The 18375-nt window shown below is 41.5% G+C and overlaps 3 protein-coding genes across 10 annotated transcripts; all 3 read right to left on the bottom strand.

Annotated features, from left to right (window-relative positions):
* Window positions 1-290: 290 nt before the first annotated feature.
* On the bottom strand, window positions 291-3760 carry tbx6 (T-box transcription factor 6). Its single transcript, XM_068583674.1, is given in 9 exon segments — window positions 291-341; window positions 343-1474; window positions 1587-1860; window positions 1966-2024; window positions 2118-2188; window positions 2449-2592; window positions 2703-2970; window positions 3092-3305; window positions 3691-3760. Coding segments are annotated over 9 exon segments (2283 nt in total).
* Window positions 3761-4838: 1078 nt separating this feature from the next.
* On the bottom strand, window positions 4839-9994 carry nif3l1 (NIF3 NGG1 interacting factor 3-like 1 (S. cerevisiae)). 8 transcript variants are annotated; one of them, XM_068583931.1, is made up of 7 exons: window positions 9946-9994; window positions 8374-8981; window positions 8069-8225; window positions 7302-7425; window positions 6955-7093; window positions 6712-6795; window positions 4839-6604 (listed from the first exon to the last, which is right to left on the bottom strand). In XM_068583931.1, exons 2-7 carry the CDS (start codon window positions 8969-8971, stop codon window positions 6420-6422), a joined length of 1287 nt encoding a protein of 428 aa, XP_068440032.1. In that variant the 5' UTR covers window positions 8972-8981; window positions 9946-9994; the 3' UTR covers window positions 4839-6419. The 8 variants fall into 8 exon arrangements, with proteins under 8 accessions (XP_068440032.1, XP_068440031.1, XP_068440033.1 ...); XM_068583930.1 differs by having other exon boundaries at window positions 9923-9993; XM_068583932.1 differs by having other exon boundaries at window positions 9937-9970.
* A 2529-nt stretch (window positions 9995-12523) lies between these two features.
* On the bottom strand, window positions 12524-15133 carry cabp5a (calcium binding protein 5a). The gene is made up of 7 exons (XM_068583373.1): window positions 14939-15133; window positions 14535-14584; window positions 14167-14197; window positions 13900-14043; window positions 13350-13459; window positions 13068-13215; window positions 12524-12952 (listed from the first exon to the last, which is right to left on the bottom strand). Exons 1-7 carry the CDS (start codon window positions 14976-14978, stop codon window positions 12924-12926), a joined length of 552 nt encoding a protein of 183 aa, XP_068439474.1. The 5' UTR covers window positions 14979-15133; the 3' UTR covers window positions 12524-12923.
* Between the last annotated feature and the right edge of the window lie 3242 nt (window positions 15134-18375).

Below are 18375 nucleotides of genomic sequence, written 5' to 3'. Positions count from 1 at the left end.
TAATCACAAAAGACTGGCGTATGGATTCTTTTTTATTATAATTTTTCATACTGGAATGAATATTTGACAAAGGAAATCTTCAACAGCTATTTACAAATATTTATCTCATGTATCTATGTATCAGCTGAACCCTGGGGAAGACACACACACTACAATACAGTAGGCTTCTTAAACTGATGCTAGAAATTGCTAAAACCCCTAAAAGCGCTATCAAGCCAAAATATTACTATACAACTTTAATACTAATACAACTTTAGGTTCTTCTATATTTTAAAACACAGCTCTTGAGCTCATATCCAGGTAGGGCCCCTGGGGGTGGGCGTGTCCATGCTGGTGTTGTCTGTATAGATGCCTGAATGGGATGGAGATGGATGAGTGAGGGTCCTGACAAAGCCGGAGAGGGTAGGATGGGAAGGCAGAGTAAAGGGTTGGGGGAGGAGTGGAGGTGGGAAGACTGGAGGGAAGTGATGGATCCAGCTGAGGGAGAAGAGACGGGTGGTGCAGTACCATCTCTGGGCGATAGGGGGCAGCAGGATTGAACTGTGGGATGGCACCGAGCTCAACTTGAGGGTATGAGGAGGTGGAGGTGTTGCGCAGGTTTTGAGCCGTTGGGGGCATTGAAGGAGCTGAGGAGACGGACTGCTGGAAAGAAGAGGCAACAGCCAAGCAAGAAGAGGGTTGGAAGGAAGGGTGAGGAAGGGAGGATGATGGATGAGTGAAGGAGGAGGGAGGGAAGGAAGCCAGGGATGCAGCCTGGGCTTGGTGGCTCAGGTTTGGGAGGTGAAGGGCATGGTGGGCAGAGCTGGGAGACACATTGGAAAATGACAGATTCTGCATGTGTGGAGGGACAGACTGGAAGGCAAAAGATGTGGGAGCGCCGTGAGAGCACGACAAGCTGGGAGCCTGCGGGTGGCTGTAGTTGGGGAAATACTGAGCGGTAACTGGAGCGGGATCGGGATTTGGATAGGTAAATCCTGCCGAGCTTTGATCAACGGATGAGTTATTTCCGCTGGTAATATGTTCACCCTCCTGGGGATGAGTGGGTTGAACGAGCAGAGAAGGAACCGATATTTGATCTTGCAGTCCAGACTGACATGTGGAAGTTGGGGCAGAAAAAGAGGTGTCAGAAGGTGTATGGGGGCTGATTGTCTCTGGGATGGTGTGATAGGTGTTGACAGAGGGGGTGGAGGAGGAGGCCAGGAGAGACTGTGGCGAGGAGGCGTGAGAGGGAGGTGGCGTGGGGAAGGTGAAGGAGGTCTGCTGCAGTGAGGGAGTGGAGGAGGAAGAGAGAGTGGGGGAGGAGGAGAGAATGGATGGATAGTCGATAGGCTGAGGATTGGATGTATCGGAAGAGTCAGGGGCGGGGAGGGAGGGGAAGGAGGAGGATGACTGAGGAAGAGGAGCTAAGGGGAAAGAGGAGGAGTTGGTAGCGGAAAAGGTGGATGCATACGCTGGTTCAACAATAGTGTCTGATCTGTGGTGGAGAAAAAGAAAAAAACAGAAATCTTAGTGTTAAAAAGATTGGTTGCTTAACGAATTTAGGAACATGCACACAAGAATAAATTCCTCTCATTGTGCCCACTTACCTTTCAGTCAGACGATTCTCCACCTCACTTCCCGATGTGTCCTGCATCCCATTGACCAATGAAAGGCCGATATCAGATATCTGCGAAGCCATGAACGCCTGGCCCAGATCTAGTGGATGCTCCGGGGCCAAAGTGTCCTGGTAGGGATCTCTTTCTGGTCTGAACCCACAGGAGGGGTCCGGCAGTTGGGGCAGAGAGGCCAGAGCGAGGGCCTGCAGGTCCGTGCCGGTGGTTATGGGCTGCAGCTCGGTGGAGTCGCATGGATCACAGTTCACTGAGAGAGAAAGACAGAAGCCGTGTTTTAAGACAAGCCAAGTCAGAGCAATGCAGGAAGTACGAGTTATATCAAATTAAGGATTTAAAGTGGCATCCCAATTACCGATATCCAAAGGGTCTGTCGAAATAGGTATTTTGCGCTTTTGTCTTGCATCTCTTTGTCTGCAAAAAAAAGGCAGTTTATATTTAGATCGTCCACGATAAGTATGCAACGGTGTGATGTGTTTCTGTGTGGCCATATATGTTGGGAATTACTTTTTGCTGTTCATGCCGTCATCTCGGAAGCCTTTAGCGAAGGGGTTGGAGTTAATCTTCAGCTCTGTGATCTAAAAACAACAAAGAAACAATGTCGTTTACTTTCCCTCTGCTTCTGTTCTTAGCTTCAGTTGATGTTTAAAATTTTGCGTTGAATCTCTTACAAACTATCTACTATTGCTCAGAGAAATATGATCAGGGCACCGTGACTCTGCTACTCGGGATATTGATGCATATAATATCTTCTCAACCTTGAACTCGACTCATTGCAAGTCATTTAGTCCCGAATCATTAGTCCCTTTCTTCATGTATAAATGTACTATGACGTTACCTTGTTATTCTGGTAGGCGGTGACTGTCAGAAACTGAGTCTCGGGGAAAACAAAGGTGTGTTGCCCTCCGCCCCATCTCAGCACGTCTCTGGCTTCAATCACATGAATTCGGGGCTGGTAGCGATGCAGCGAGTGCAAGATTATCTGGAATTTGAAAGCAAAGACGTTGACTCAAAATGCAGCATGAAGATCTATTCTACCGGCGGATGTTTGGCACTGTGTTCGTGCTGGGCCAGCCAGTCTGCAGGACTCACATGTCCCTGTGAGTCCAGTGTGTTGTTGGTGAGCTTGGCGTAGTGAAACGAGATGGTGCGGCTCTGCCAGTGGGCACCTGTGGCAGGCGAGTCTGGGTGGATGAAAACCCGGTCCGGTAGCCTCGCCTCCGCCCCGCCAACCGCCTGCCAGCCACCACCTTGGAAGCGATAGCGGGAGTTGTCCACCGGGATGACGTCCAGGAGGAGGATGTAACGGAGAGATGGGTTCAGGCCCGAGAGCTTTAACCTCAACCCAGGGAACATCCGTCTAAGAGTAGGAGTGACAGTGGACAAAAAGCAGAAAAGATGTGAGAAACGGGTCGTTGTAAGTTACACTCGTGAACTAAAGAGAGAGCGGGGTCAAAGGTCGTTGCACTATGTTCTCTCACCTGCCCTTCTTCGTGATGATCATCTCTGTGCCCACAGAGCTGAACTGTTTCCATAAACAGGCATTCTCCAGCTCCATCCTCACATCAGTTTTGGGGGTTTTGGTGGTTGGGTCATTGGGGACGGGCGGGGGGGCCAGCAGCCTTGTGGGCAGGACTTTAGCCGCCACATCACAGGCAGGAGGGAACACCGGCATGTGGGCTGATGCCTGCCGGTCTATGGGAAGGGTAAAAACCTTTACATGAATAGTTGAAATAAGGCAAACACAGTGTAAATGATGGCTGTGTACTTATATCTATCAGTTGTGTAAATCACTTGAAGAACATATTTGGTACTAAATGAGCCGACATCTGAATCCAACGTCTCTCACGATCAGTTCATGAAAAACTAATTTCATAGCCCCACCGAGAGGAGGTCTGACACACAGCTGAGAGTTAGCGTGATGCCTCCGTGAGGGAGAACTCCTTTGGGTTGTCAAAGTATTTTAAAAGTATTTCAGTTAGAAAGCATTAAGTCAAATTTCTTCATGATTGTATTTTGCATGCACACACACACACACACCTGCACAAGCACACACATGCACACGCACACTCTTTCTTACCTCTGTAAAAGCAGTCGCCCATCCTTTGAGGCCCCAGAGTCAAACTGGGGTACATCTCCACACTCAGCATCTTCGTAGCCTGTGTCTGTTCTTCTCCTCGTCTTCTTCACCTTTCCTTTACAGATTTGTGGAATAAATCATCTGTTGTCCTGGAGACCTCTTCTTAAAATGTTCTGTTCTCTGTCACCCCTCGTGTCCACTCCTTTCCCTCTGCTGTCTTTTGGTGAAAATGCCCACAGCGATGACTTGCTCGGTTATATAGGTGTGTGGAGCTTCACACATGAGACAAATGGCCCTTTTTTTTACACAGCTCTTTATTTGCCTCCCCTTTTCTCCACACTACACCCTCATCCTCCCTCCTATCCCTCGACAAACACAAACAACAACAATCATATAGAGGTGATTTGCAACGTCTAGCGTTTACTCTGGTGTCAGGTTCGAAAATGAGTGTGATTTGTGTTATTTTTTGTCAGTGGAGGCATATTTCAACTCAAGGGGTTGTTGTTGTTGTTTTTCTTTATTTGTTTAGTATTCCTAAGTGTTCTTTTTTACAAAACGCAAATGTTGTGCTTTTAGTATCCTTCAAGTATTTTACCTACAAACACAAATGTGATGATATGATGTATTGCTGCATGTATTGCTTATGATGTATTCTTCTTAAACTAAATCAAGTTGTTTGAATGTACTCCACAGATATAGTACATTTTCTTTTGACGCTTATAATATTAATATAGATATAATATTGTGTTGCTTATTCTTCTGTTCTTCGACTTGATTATTTCTACATTGTGACGTAAAAACCACGGACAGGAGAAGCTGGGTCTAATATATCCACTATAACTTATCTTGAATTTGAGTTTACTGGCAGGACCCCTGTGGCTGTGTGATGACTTGACGACATGTTTCTTCCTCTCAGCGGGGAGTCGGGCCTTGAATGAAAGTGGAAGAGGAGACAGTTTGGCCGCTGGCTGCAATTTGGCCACAATAGAAATGTCCAGAAGTTTCAATTCAACTATGTAACTGGGTATTAAAGTAAACTTTGGAGAGAAAAAAAGTAAATTATTCTGGATAATTCTGCCATCACTTGAGGGAAGTTTGGTGAGCACCACACATTCAACTAGTTAGAACGACAGATACTCAGATCCTTTACTTTATTTAATGTAGTAATACCACAATGTGAGAATACTCTTTGCATGTAGTAGCAATCAAAAAGAAGAAAGAAATACAAACATAATGTACCTCAAGTACAAATACTCATTGTGTAGCAGAGTGTCCCCTGTAGGTGTTGTGTTAATATTTATATCAGTTACTTATTATTAGTGATGCATTGACATTTCATGTTGCATGTTGATGTTGTCGCCGGTTGAGCTAAATATATTAAACTTCAGAAAGGTGTTTGTAAATTGTGAAGTGGCTTATTAACAGAATACACTAGTTCACGACAGAAAACCTGTTGCAGTCGGGTTCAAGATGTCTTCAGGTTAATAAGTGTAGTGTAATCTGCAAACAATGATTACAAAAAGTCTTTTTAAAAGCAAAAACAGTATCTGGTGCTTTTTGGAGGACAAGAAAACGAACCATAGATGATCTTAAGCAGAGGATTACTGTTACATCTGTAGTGTTTGCAACTAAAATGATTAAACAGAATGAACTTATTGGCTGTGTGGGAGACTTCAAGAGAACTCTTTACAGGCTTTCAGTATACCTGCTCATAGACGTGTCTTTAAAGAGTGACAGCTGGAGTCACTTTACAGGAGTGAAGTATAAATGTTGTTCTAGTTGCTGTTGTCCTTCTCCATCTGTGCATGTATGTATGTATGTATGTGTGTGTGTGTGTGTTGGAGGAGATAAAAGCCCGTGAGGTCTGAGGGGAAGTGGAGGTGTGAACGCCACACCAAGCGAGATGTCATTACCTTGATGGGGTCAGCGAGGTGTGTGTGATGTCTCTTAATGTGTTTACGAACAGACAGGTGTGTCAGCCACCAGACTCAGTAACAGCCCATGATGAGGACTGCTACTTGTTTGTTTGTTTGCTTTTTTTTTTTACACCATTACTGGAGTGGGGGCAGGTTTAAAGTGCATTTAGTATTACCATAGGGCCTGTTCTCTGACATGCATGTGAGAAGTGGTTTGATATCCACCGTTGTTTGCTCTCTGAGGCCTAAAGGTCAGGTGACTGAAAAAAAAGAAGATGAAATAAGAGGCATTTGTATTTAAATTTCCGTTGTTCGCTCATACGTTCCTGCTGTTTGAATACATCCTGCATGACAGGGGGTTGTCCGATTTCCTCCAGCATGTTTACAATGAAACAACAAGCCTTGTAATCTGATGGGGATTACTGTTTCTGTGAGCCGGATGCAAACAAAAGAGACATGCCTTTAGCTTACATGCTTTATATTCAGCTATCACTGTGTATTTGTGGGCCAACAGACCTACAGACTATTTTTTTGTGATCAACTAGAACCCATTTTTATTTAGTACCTGCCAAAAATACATGATAACAAGAATGTACCAAAGAAAGCACCTTTCATTATTACATGAGGCACAGATATATGTAAATACTCTTTTACGGTTACGCGATAGCTTTACATGAAAAGCCCAGTGAAATATTATCACACACATCCATCTTAAATGCTCCATTTGAAAAAGTGGAAGGTGCTTTTGGACTTTGTCTCCACCAGATAGATGCATTAACCAGACTAACTGGTGCAGCTGTAGCTCCAAGGCGGTCAGACCACCTCCAGAGGGTCCCGGTCAGCCTTCGACACCGCCACTGTTATACTGTCAGGAAGACGCACAGCCAGCTTCTCCCTGAACACAGCCAGAAAGCCACGCTCACTGTTGCTATGATCACTGAGGAGGACATTAGTTCCCATCATCACGGCGTCTAGCACTTCATGGTGGGACATCTCACCTGAACAATGGATATGATTATTACAATGTCAAGCAAATACATTGACAGTAAAACTAATATTATCAGTTATTTATAACTGTTTTGAATGTTTGTCTTGAAACGTCTACCTGTGATGTAGAGGTCTGCCTTGACTCCATTCAGCACAGAGGCCCCAGAGCCAGCGCACACAGCCGCAGTACACACAGAGGACTCTGAAAAAGTACCAGAACGATGACTTACGCACACATTCAGATCCATTTAGGACATCTGCTGCACCCAACGCTCGCTGAATGGAAAAGTGTTCATATCCTTCACTTTGTTTACATGTTTATGTAACGTGCTAACGTCCAGTTTGTATAAAAGTTCAGTACCTAGCGTCTGCCCAGATCCCAGAGCCAAACGTAGGTGACTCAAACCCAAGTGGGACTTCATTTTCTGGATGGCTGTTGTCAGAGTTACTGGCTGGTCCAAAACACTAAGTCGTCCTTGGCCATAGCCTGGGAGAGGGTGCTGCAGGGAGTGCAAGGTAGACAGTTAGTCTAAAAAATACCTACTGTGCATAAAACTCGATGGCAGTATATAATACTAGAACGTTCCATGAACTGCTTTGGAAAGAAGGAAAACATTAGCTTTTAAAAAAGGACCAATATAGAGCTATATTTCCATCTTAAAGAAAACATGTTCTTCATCGTGTAACAGTGAAGCGTTTGTGCCGTACCTTTTCTAACTTCAGGATGCTAAGGGAGAGGCTGGCGGCGTTGTGTCGTAACAGAGTCTGAACACTCGGTGTCAGCGCTGAGTCGCTGCAGGTTACAGTGACATGGACGCCGCTGCTGTCTGGTCTGTTGTGAGGAGACATTAACTGTTATTCGACAGTGCAAAGGACTTCAGTGGTGATCAGTGGGGTTTTGCATGTTTAAACCTACAAATTATGTAAACCTTTTATTACTAATAAACATTTTTCAAATACTACTAGTTTATAGTCTGTTCAGTATTTTGTGAAAGTCGACACTTGCTTGTAATTGGTCATTCAGTCTGCATGATGGTTAGCCTTTTATGAGGTGTCAATGTTGTGGAACCAGCTTGTGGTAGTGCAGCTGGGAACAGGTTCGGTGTTTCAGGCTTTTGTCAGAAGCTTTGATAGCCAAGGTGTGAAAGTCAACTCCTGAATTGCATTCACAAGCTAATTACAATCTGAACCAGAATAATAAACCCAGAGTGAATGTTGTAAATACAGTAGCAGTAGCTGTTTCTTCATTAAAACTGAGACTCAAATATTTCACAAAGTTGTTTTCACAACTTTGGAGAAAAAAGCAGATTTCAAGAGAGATGTATCGTATTGTGAAAATTTCAGTGGTTTTCAAACGAATTACAGTAAAGGGTACTTGAATGACAGAAAATGTAAGTAAAACCTATTCTATGTTTTGGAAATTGTCTGCAGTGAGGTAAAGTGTATGGAACTTGTAGTTAAAAGGTGAACAGGACCTGCTGACTGAATGTTGTAGTGTTGTTTCACTGTCACAAGACTTCAGTTCCTCCATAACACCGTTTAGTTCCTCTGTGCTTTTGACTGTGAACTCCATTTTGTGACTTTGGGAGGCGCCACCGAGGGCCTGACTTATCACCGAGACCTGCCCGCTCCCTGAGAGTCAAAGATGGACACCAGAGATGGAAAAAGACAAGACGGGGGAACAGAATAGTGTAATGTGTCACAACAGCCTGTACTTGAATTAAATATGCAAGTCCTGTAGGTGTGTGTGACACATTTTCCATTCAGAATGACATCTTACCGAGTCCCCCGACCAGCCAGTCGTTCACTCCTCCTTTAACACTGTCCCATGAAGTGTGTGGGGAGAAGACTGCTATCCTGGCCTCCACAGCCCGGATAGCCAATTGCTGCTTCCAATCTTTCTGAACCAGACGCTTTATTGGCCGAAACAACGGAGGGTGATATGAGATGATGAGGTCACAGCTCATGGCCACGGCTTCGTCCATGACAGCATCTGTAAGGTCGTTCGTTAGTAGGATGGTTTGAACAGGCCGACATTTGCTGGGCTCGATCAGAAGGCCGACGTTATCCCACGACTCAGCCAGAGACAGAGGGGCGAGCTGCTCCAACACCTGCAGAACCTCCTTAAGCTCCATCGGACCCGAGCGGTGAGCAGACAGAGAGAGGCAGCGGGCGGGAGAGAAGGGAAGAAATGAGTGGAGGGCGACCGAAGTTTGTTGGCTTGTAAAGAAGCCGTGACTGGAAGATGCTGAGGAAAGAGAAGGAGGGATGGATGAAATTGATGAGGCAGAGGAGCAGAGAGCAGCCTGTGAGGTGAAGCTCCTCCTAGTACAAAGTGAAAAAAACGGCCAGGAAAGACTTCTACATCCGGTCAACATCAGTGGAGACCTGTGTGGACAAACAAAGATCACTTAGTCCGACCTTAACAACTAAGAGCTCGGGACATGAGTTAGCTTACAACCTGTACTTTCTGTTAGCACAGTATCTATCTAATGACACAGACAATTAAAATGTCTAGGCCTAAAGCCTACTATTGTTTATTCACAATAAATTGCTGTAGCTTTTAGTAAGTAACACGATCTACACGTGTCTACTACCGAACACTTCACGAAGTACACTGCAATACAGTGCACTATAACACAGTGCACTAACATATGTAGTGCACTGTGGTCCTGATAAGCGCTGTATCAAATGGAACACTTACGTTAACCAATTGGTGGAAGTGACGCACGCAAATCTGTTCGCGGCACCCGCGAAAATTAAGCCGGAAGTGACGTCCGCAAATCTGCTCGCGAAACTAACAAAATGAACGCACTTCTTACACTATTTTTATCCCTTATGTTCCCTTTTTGCCAACCTATGTGGAAACTGCGACACCTCCACAATCGCGGCAGGAGGATTTAAATAAATTAATAAAAAGTTGTCAAAATGGCTCCTCCTCTTCCACTACGTAGCCAAGAGGGGCGCCCGTTGAGTGCGAGTAGTGTCCATCGCTCTACACTACATTTTTTGACCGTTTGCAGTGCGCCATCCGGGTACATTCAGTGCACTGAATTCTGCTGGTTTTGTCAGTGTGGCGCACGAAGCACTCAAAGTCAGTGCTTGATGTGCGCAAGTGCGCGGTAGGAGACACGGCCCATGAGTGAGGACTGACTGCTGGGAAGCACGCAGCGAGCAGTAGAGCGAGCTACTAAGCTAACGTTAGCTGCCAAAACAGACTAAAGGACACCAATGTATTTAAAAACACATATCATGCATTCATAAATGTGTTTATGAGTGAACTTATAATACTTATCATACATTCACTACAAAGTTAGAGGACTACTTGCGTTTGTTATCGCACACGTTTTACCAGAGCTACGAGAGCGCGTTCACTGGATAACTCGTTTGTCCTTTTCCGGCTTCCGTTTGGTGAATCAATTGTTTTGATTGGACAGTTGAAATGACAGCTGCGCTCTGTCGTTTGAGCACTTTTTGTTTTGTTAAAGTGGCAAAGTATTTGGTTTTATTGCATTAGAACCTTCGGAAAGACAACTTAAATAGCTCTGATCTAATCAAACATCAGCAGAGTTTTAGTTTATGTTGTTTGTTTGTTGTTGATTAGAATACGCCATGAAATACAGAAGAGCTATAAGCTATAAGCATTGGACGCCCCTGACCCTGAGGGATCTTATTTTTGATCTGTTTTGACTTTGAATTCAGAATCTAGTCAGTAGCCTCCGAAAGCAAAAAGCACTTTGATTATGTTTTGCATGAACACATTTATATAGTTCTCTATACTTTAGTTCTCAGACTAAAAATGATTGAAACACAACTTGTATTATATTTGGAAGTATGCATAATAGTGAGATACATTTATACTTTTTTTTTTTGTGGCAGCTGCAAGCAAAGTTAGAAGACACAAAAATATTATGTATGAAAAATACTCAATAGACACACAACAAAACAGAACAGCAGAGTGTAATAAATTAAAGAAAATTAAACAAGAAAGAAAGTGAAAAAATGCAACAAAAAAGTATTTGCAGTTCATATAAGGTGTATACACATACATACATACAGTGAAATAGAAATATGTACAAATTATTTGTGAAAACCCTGTTTACATAAGATTATATAGCTGTTGTTATGATGTAATACTGCTTATATGTAATGTTATAAAACAAAGTCACGGCTCAATGCAAGCAGGAAAAGACGAGATGACTTTGATAAACTGTATTTCCTCTCTCTGGGCAGGTGGTCACGCAGCCTATAACCACTTCTCAGAAAGATTACCAAGACCATTGGAATAAACAAATCTACAAATCTGCACAAGCAAACAAAGACAGAGCGAATGGCTATCAATGTTGTGAGATGATTGCAAACAGTTAAACCGCAGTTCTCATTAAGTGCCCGACCACTGGCTGCTCGGCAGAGTGGCTACCTCTGAATTGAGTCAGAGAGCGACTGAGGGAGAGATTATTGTGGATTAATGCAATGAATGTTGATGCTGGATGTTTGAGGGATCAGGGAAGGATCAGGGCAAAGGGCTGGCAGCGAGTGTTACATCATCTGATTCTTGCTTTGACCTTATCAACCTCTCTTCACACTAGTTTAAATGGGACCTCAAACACATATATGTCCACACATGCATTGCATTTTAAAGCATGAAACAATGTGAAATGTGGATCCTTCCTATATATAATTATTGTTTTTCGCTGGCTGCTTTCACAAAAGAGCATGTGTGTTCAACAGTGAACATTTATTACGTGTCCATTAAGCATATTGCCACAGCTATGTCCCGTAGTATCCAATTTGTGGAGTGCGACTGACAGATGTGTTCAAAAACCGCTTCACTTTTGTTAATTTGTACTATAAGCTCCTGTGCCCCATCTGCCCGTCCATTTGAAGTCTGCCACGTATGTCTTGCGATAACATCTGTCTGTCTGATGTGTCCCAGACTGCGAGGGTGCACTGTGTCCCTGTCCGCAACCCCTAAATTCCCTCAACACAGGTGTTTAATCCGAGCTGTGCGGATCAGTTTGACTGGAGAAAAACCACATATTTTGTTCATAGTTCAGGGTGAGAAGGGAAATCTGTGGAAAGTTTGGTGCAAATTTAACAACTTTAGTGTTATTGTAACATAGCTGCTATTGTAGATAGGATACTGTGTATCAGTGGGTAAAAAAAAACAACTATGCTAACTAGCACTTTGCTGTGCTTATGGGTACATTATTTTTGCTTTCTGATTTTACTTTAAACTCAAATAAACTAATATTCTTAAACTCTCGCTCAAATTTTTGCCTCAGTGTCTGAATTTCCCCAAATCTTAAAAACTACTGGGTATTGCTATCAGACAGTGCTCCGCATCAGAATGAATTTTGGGACGAGTACACATTTTTGCCTCTTTTTTTTTTGCACGAAATACAAATCTGTAATGCATCGTGATGGCAAAAATTTGAGATCTCTTAATCCCGATGTTCTTCTAAAACCAGTTCATGGAAGTGACTCAATCCTCAACTACCCGCAGACAGTAGAGCTGCAGCAGCGCTGCGGCTTTTGGTTTCCAAATCCCTTCTTTGGTACATGAAATCCATAGATCCTTTTGCTGATTTATTATACAACCAGCGAGTTCTGTATTTCTATGCAAGTAGATTTTCTATGGATGTCATGCTGAATATGTGTCCGACATCTGAATCGAGAAAGACATTTGCTTTACTTAGCACTGAAACCTTGAACTGGACCGATAAAATTAAAATGATTGCAGACTAATTTAGAATACACCACATCCTTTGCTTTCTCATGTGTCATCGGAAACATGACGCATTCATTCAAACCAAAACTCTTGTGCAAAGTTTAAATACTTCAATGTTTTATTGTTACCAGGATTCAACTTATCTAAAATCAATCCATAAATGAATCATGTAGACCAACATATTACAACAATCCCAGACTGAATACTGTACATGTACATTTGCTACATGTTAATGCTTGCTTCTAATCTTTACACAATAATGGAATATTTTGGAATAATTCAACAACAAAAAATATGTTCTATTAGCAATACATAATCCTACATAATAAACAAATTCTATTCAATTCAACTAAACAATCCAAAATGACTTTCTGTATTTCATTTAAATGGCATCATTATTAATAAAGTTTATTTGCTCGTTTTAATAATCTTTAAAAACATCAATCAGTCTTTGCATAATTGTAAAATTCTCTCTGAGAACAGCTTGACTTTTCTGTGCAGCACTTCATCTGTAAACCGGCCTTCTGGAAAGACATCAGCATCAACACATATCCGTAGAGGTGCAACGGCACTTTCTCCACCTCAGTTCTCCTCAGCTGTCATTTGTTGGACATCATTCTGACAAACTCTGCAGCAGAGAGGAGGAGTCTGATGAGTTTAGTGTGAAATGACCCATTGTGTATACATTTATTCTATAATTGATGTTTATCTCCCTGCATTTAAAACTAAAAGACAGTTCACACCTTCAAAATCTACTGTGCCGTCTCCGTTGTCGTCTGCTTCTTTTACGATGGCGTCTATCTCCTTGCTGTTCATGTGCTCTCCCATCAGCTTGGTCATGGCACACCGCAGCTCCTCTGTGGTGATCTCTCCGTCTCCGTCCATGTCGAACTGACCAGACAAACCACAGAAGCATAAGACAGTTCGGTCAGTGGTTTTCTTTAGGGCATCACAGGGAGTGAGTTGGAGGCATATTTGGTCAAATCTGGCACTGAAGCTGCTGAGAGTGAATGCTTCACTGCTACCTCTTTAAAGGCATCTTTGAGCTCCTTTACGCCAATCATTCCAGCTGTTTCTGCCAGAAGCTTTGGGGCCATCAGCTCCACAAAGTCCTCAAAGTCCACTTTGCCACCAACTGAAGGGAATATCACAAGAAAAGATTCAGGACTTCTGTGGGCTCTTCTGTGTTTCTTCAACTCTGTATTTGTTTTACATCAGATGAGCTATTAGCTATCTAATTTATCATCAAAATCTGCTGTCAAAAAAAGGAGAACTGTCCTCAACTAAAGAAATCCTGAGTCAATGAACACAATTTTAGCAACTAATCGATTAATTTATTTATTCAACAGATCTTTAACACCATTAAGTGTCACACAAAAGCACCACTTTAAATCTTGTGTTTACCAGAGATGTACTTTGAATTGTTTTGGAGATAAGTTGTCAAAAAAACGACTAATCGACAAAAAGAAATTCTTAGTAGACTAAAAGCAAAAAGACTGATTCATTATTTAATTGACTAAATGGGTGCAGATCTTCAAATATATTATTTCATCATTTTTCCCTGCAGGCACTCACGGTTCATGTTGATATTTTGGCTCAGCTCGATCAGCTCCATCTCAGTGGGCATGTAGCCCATTGTCCTCATCAGATTCCCCAGGTCCTTACAGCTGATCAGCCCATCCTTGTCTTTATCAAACTCATTGAATGCATCGCGCAGCTCTGCACAGGCATAAAGAAAATAACAAGTTAAGGTTGGAAATGAACAAGTAAATGCATAGAACGTGCAAGAGTTTAATGAAATGTAGACGATGCAGCAAGGTAGATTCTATGAATTTAATTTACCTTCAATCTCATCATCGGCCAGTTGTCTTGACTGGACAAAGAGAAAAAACTGTTTGTTAGGTCCAGTGGACACACAATCAACAAAATACATGTTTTACTTATTTTCATAGCTCAATATAGAATAGTCCTACGGAATTAAGCGTCACTGTAATAGACATGAATCTGTGGATTAAGGTGTAGATTAAGCCCATGTATCGCAACTGGCATGCAATATTAAAGAGCAACACAGACTATCGATTGGTGATTCTGTATTTTTTCACCATTCTCCCCATACCTTTTGGGTTATAGAAATCAATCAAACGTTCATCAAACATCAGCACAATCTCATCAAAATCAAAAAATACAAAAGTTGTTATTGCTGTACTTACAATATTTTTCCCTCCTCGCAAGAAAATGCACGCTGCCCCAAAACTCATGTCTGGAAGAGGACAACAACAGAGTGGGACATTTCATTCTGAAGTCATGAAGTTTTTCACTATTTCTGACACATGATGCAGGTCGGCTGGTGTTTTGCTAGAACCAGAGAGTTAGGATTAGGACAGATTGAGAACTCTTTGTTCCCGCTCAGGGGTTGTGTGTCTTTATTTTCTGACATAATGAAAATATTTCTCAAAATGAAGAAAAAGTATTCCTATAGATTTATAAAAAAAAAAGAAAGACACTTTAAAAAGAATATTAATAATCGAGTGAAATTAGATCAAAACAACCATTTTGACAAGAGCTAAATGAGAAAATAAGAATGAAGTGTCACCATGTTGGTGTGTGTGCTCACCTTCTTCTGGTGATTTCTTTTCATCAACCGAGCGCATCATACACGGCCACAGAAGCCGAGACTTGGCAGCTGACCTGCAGTTCAAAGCGGCCTCTGTCTTGTGTGTTGTGTCTCTTAATCTTCTCGCTATCCTCCACTTCCTCCTCAGCCAGGAGAGTCCTGTGTCTCAGTGCTTCTGCTCATGGGATGCTGCGAGGTGTTATGAGGGAGGTATGGCCGCATCCAGGATTGTATGCTGGCGGGGAGGAGCCAGCGGTTTGACTGGAGGTCATCAGCTTCATGTAAGAGCTCAGGGGATGCAGCCCTGCTCACAGCTGAGTGTTGACATGGTATTGTAAATGATCCGGCCCTCTGAGCCCACGGCTGCAGGAAGAACTAGGATACTGTCAGTCCATAGATTAGGGAGTTTCTGTTTCTTTTGTTTACGGCGAACTCATCACAGCTGTCCTGTTCACTGTGGCTTGATAGAGCTGATTCAACACTAAACTAATGATTTCCTTTATGGATATTTAAGTTACAATGATATAAAAACAAGAAAAAGCAGCTCATCTTTCATTTTAAACAGCTGGAGGCAGCGAATGTTGGACTTTTTTTCTTGATGCATGAGGGTCGAACATTTAATGACTGTTAAAAAAAGTTAACAACTCTGTTGATCGACAAATCCGTTCATTGTTTTCACAGAAGATAGCGTAACATTTTGGAGAATAGACTGTAACTTAAAGGTGATTAATCATAATGTTAAAAACTCTGTTTTACAGGCTTTTATTTGACTTATTGAACTGGATAAAAGTATTTTTTTCAGCTACATTTCATCTTGATTGTCTAGATATGTTTGTTGTGTTTTTGAGATATTATTTTTTTTAAACTGACATTTCTTTGCCTCCACCTGTCTTCTCTCATCTTCTGCATCATCTGAAAATTGTCCCACAATCATCTAATAAAAAGATCAAATTTCTAATCTTGAAAATGTTTTATTCCCCTTCAGACATATATGTTCTAATCACTATAGTAGTTCCCTGAGTTCATTTCCTCTGGATCAGGACTCTCTTATCAATTATTGTAAGGTTAATCGCATTACCCCAAATGAGAAAAGCATTATTTTCAAAGAGGGAACATATACGAATATTTATAGGCTACTTACATAGCACACATTATGTATCAGTATTACTACGTGTTATGATAATATGTTCAATCTTTTTTTTAGATTCACACCTTTGACTTCTAACCCTTAAATTCATAGGCTTCATTGTTTCTTTGAAAAACAATTTGTCAGTGACACTATAGAAGAAGAGAGGTTCATTTGGATCCTCCATCTGTTGTTGAAGCTCCTGTTGTCCCTAAAGACATGACAGTGAAATTGATTTTGGATGTATTTAAGAGCCACAAGCCAGTTACAGCTAATGTCCCAGTGTGTGATAATCTGCATGAGTATTGGTTACATTTGTGTGGAGAAAACAAAAGGATTATTTATTCCATGAAATACACTTATGACAATGTCAGGGATTAATGCCCCGGGGTCGTTCTTCACTACTCTGGCTGAGCTGAAAGACTTTTGCACCGGGTCTCCATAGTGTCTGTGTCCTCTCTGACCTTAACCCCTCTGCCCGCTTCCCTGTTATGTAAATTCATCAAAAATCTGTTTGCATAAGAAGCATAATCCGCAGCGGAAGCTAGAAACGGTTTTGGTATCTTTGCCTCCTCCCTCGTTGCAGTCGGACAGCTGTGGGCCAGCTGCAGCTGGGTTATGCAAAGCCACGGCTGTGAAAAGATGTCTGTGGAGCGGAGAAGGGAAAGTATGAATGAAAACTGAGGAGAGGAGGGAGACGGCCTGGTTGGCAGAAGGTTAAAGATGCGTATGTTTAGAAAACAAGTTTGAGCCCTCAACAGTCATCCCTATTACAGCTCATTGTAAATAACTGTGTATAAGAAACTATCAGCAGATAGAAGAAGATACAGAGGGAAATGTTTGGCTTCATAGTTTGTGTGTGTGTGCATGCGTGTTTGCGTGCGTGCGTGCGTGCGTGCGTGTGTGTGTGTGTGTGTGTGTGTGTGTGTGTGTGTGTGTGTATTCAGCTAAAAGTGCACAACACAGAGATTATACTGAGCGGATCATGAAAGGCTCAGCCAAACAAGCCATATGTGTGATTGTGATGACGAGTGTCTGTTTGTGCAGAGATAATTAACTTAACTGATGGAAAACTTAAAAATGTACTGTAGATTATTATTATTACTATTATGTATATAAAATTGTAAAAAAAATGCATTAGCAGTGACAGAAGAAGGATTGCATCATAGATTTCCTTGACTGCTAAACTCAAATGATATATACTTTCTCTATGACAAGTCATTGGTTAATAAACACAAGCCATCTGTCTGTAGTTTGTGATGCAATCTGCAATAAGCAAAGCCTGCACCCAAACATATATCACTGTTAAAGTGGATAGGTGACCAAAAAGTTAAAAAAAATATTTTGTTTGTATTTGTTAATCTCAACTAAATTGTATTGTGTTTAGTGGACAGTTGTAGAAAGGTTTTTTGAAAAGTGCTTACTTTCTCATTTTTTAGTTCAAATATTATTTGATTTATGATTAAAAACCAAATTTTGAAGACACATTTCCTCTTATTTTCATGATTTTTATAATGATTTATACATTTCACTTGTTTGTCCGAAAGATGCCAAATTGGCAGCGGTGGGATATACTTACATTTAATTATTCAATGATTGTGAATAGAATGTTGTGGTAGTCGTGATTTACTGAACAATTACATTTTTAATTTGAGAGAAGTATTGTACTTTTTACTATACAACACATTCTAGTCAGCCATGTTTCACAAATGACAATCATATCTGTATCATATTTATCGTGTAGCAAATGGGCTATAGCTGCATTTCATTGTGGATCCCTGTGTTGCATCACGGCAAGACATGCTCGAAATCCTGCAATCATTGAAACATTTAAAATGAACTCCATCTTGCCCAGCAACAACATTAAAATACTGATTACGTATGGCTCCTCAATGATGGAATAAGCTCCACATTGACAGCAGAAAGTCTCTATATCTTCCGCCGAAAACTAAAAATACATTTTATCTAACTATACTTTTAATATTGAAAGTACTTTAGTATCACTTAAATTGCACTTACTTATAGCACTTTGTGATTCTTGTTTGTACACATGGTTGAATGCACTTATTGTAAGTCACTTTCGATAAATGAGTCAGCTAAATGAAATGTAATGCAATAAATGTGTCTGTAATAATAAACCAAGTTGTCGATTTCTTATGTGCATTTAGCTGATAATACTTAAAGTAGTAGACTACTTTTAAGCAAGTACATATTTCTTCCAAAACTGCTTTTACTCTGATTTTCATCCACTAACCATATCCTTATTGTAGACTACAGTTAATGATGATCAGCTTTCACATCGTATCCTTCT

The sequence above is a fragment of the Clinocottus analis genome, unplaced genomic scaffold (assembly GCF_023055335.1).
Source record: "Clinocottus analis isolate CAN_PGR_092001 unplaced genomic scaffold, fCliAna1.0.p SCAF_19, whole genome shotgun sequence".
In the NCBI taxonomy this organism is placed as follows: domain Eukaryota; kingdom Metazoa; phylum Chordata; class Actinopteri; order Perciformes; family Cottidae; genus Clinocottus; species Clinocottus analis.
The sequence above is the reverse complement of the archived record's forward strand: the minus strand, read 5'-3'. Positions and strand labels throughout refer to the sequence as shown.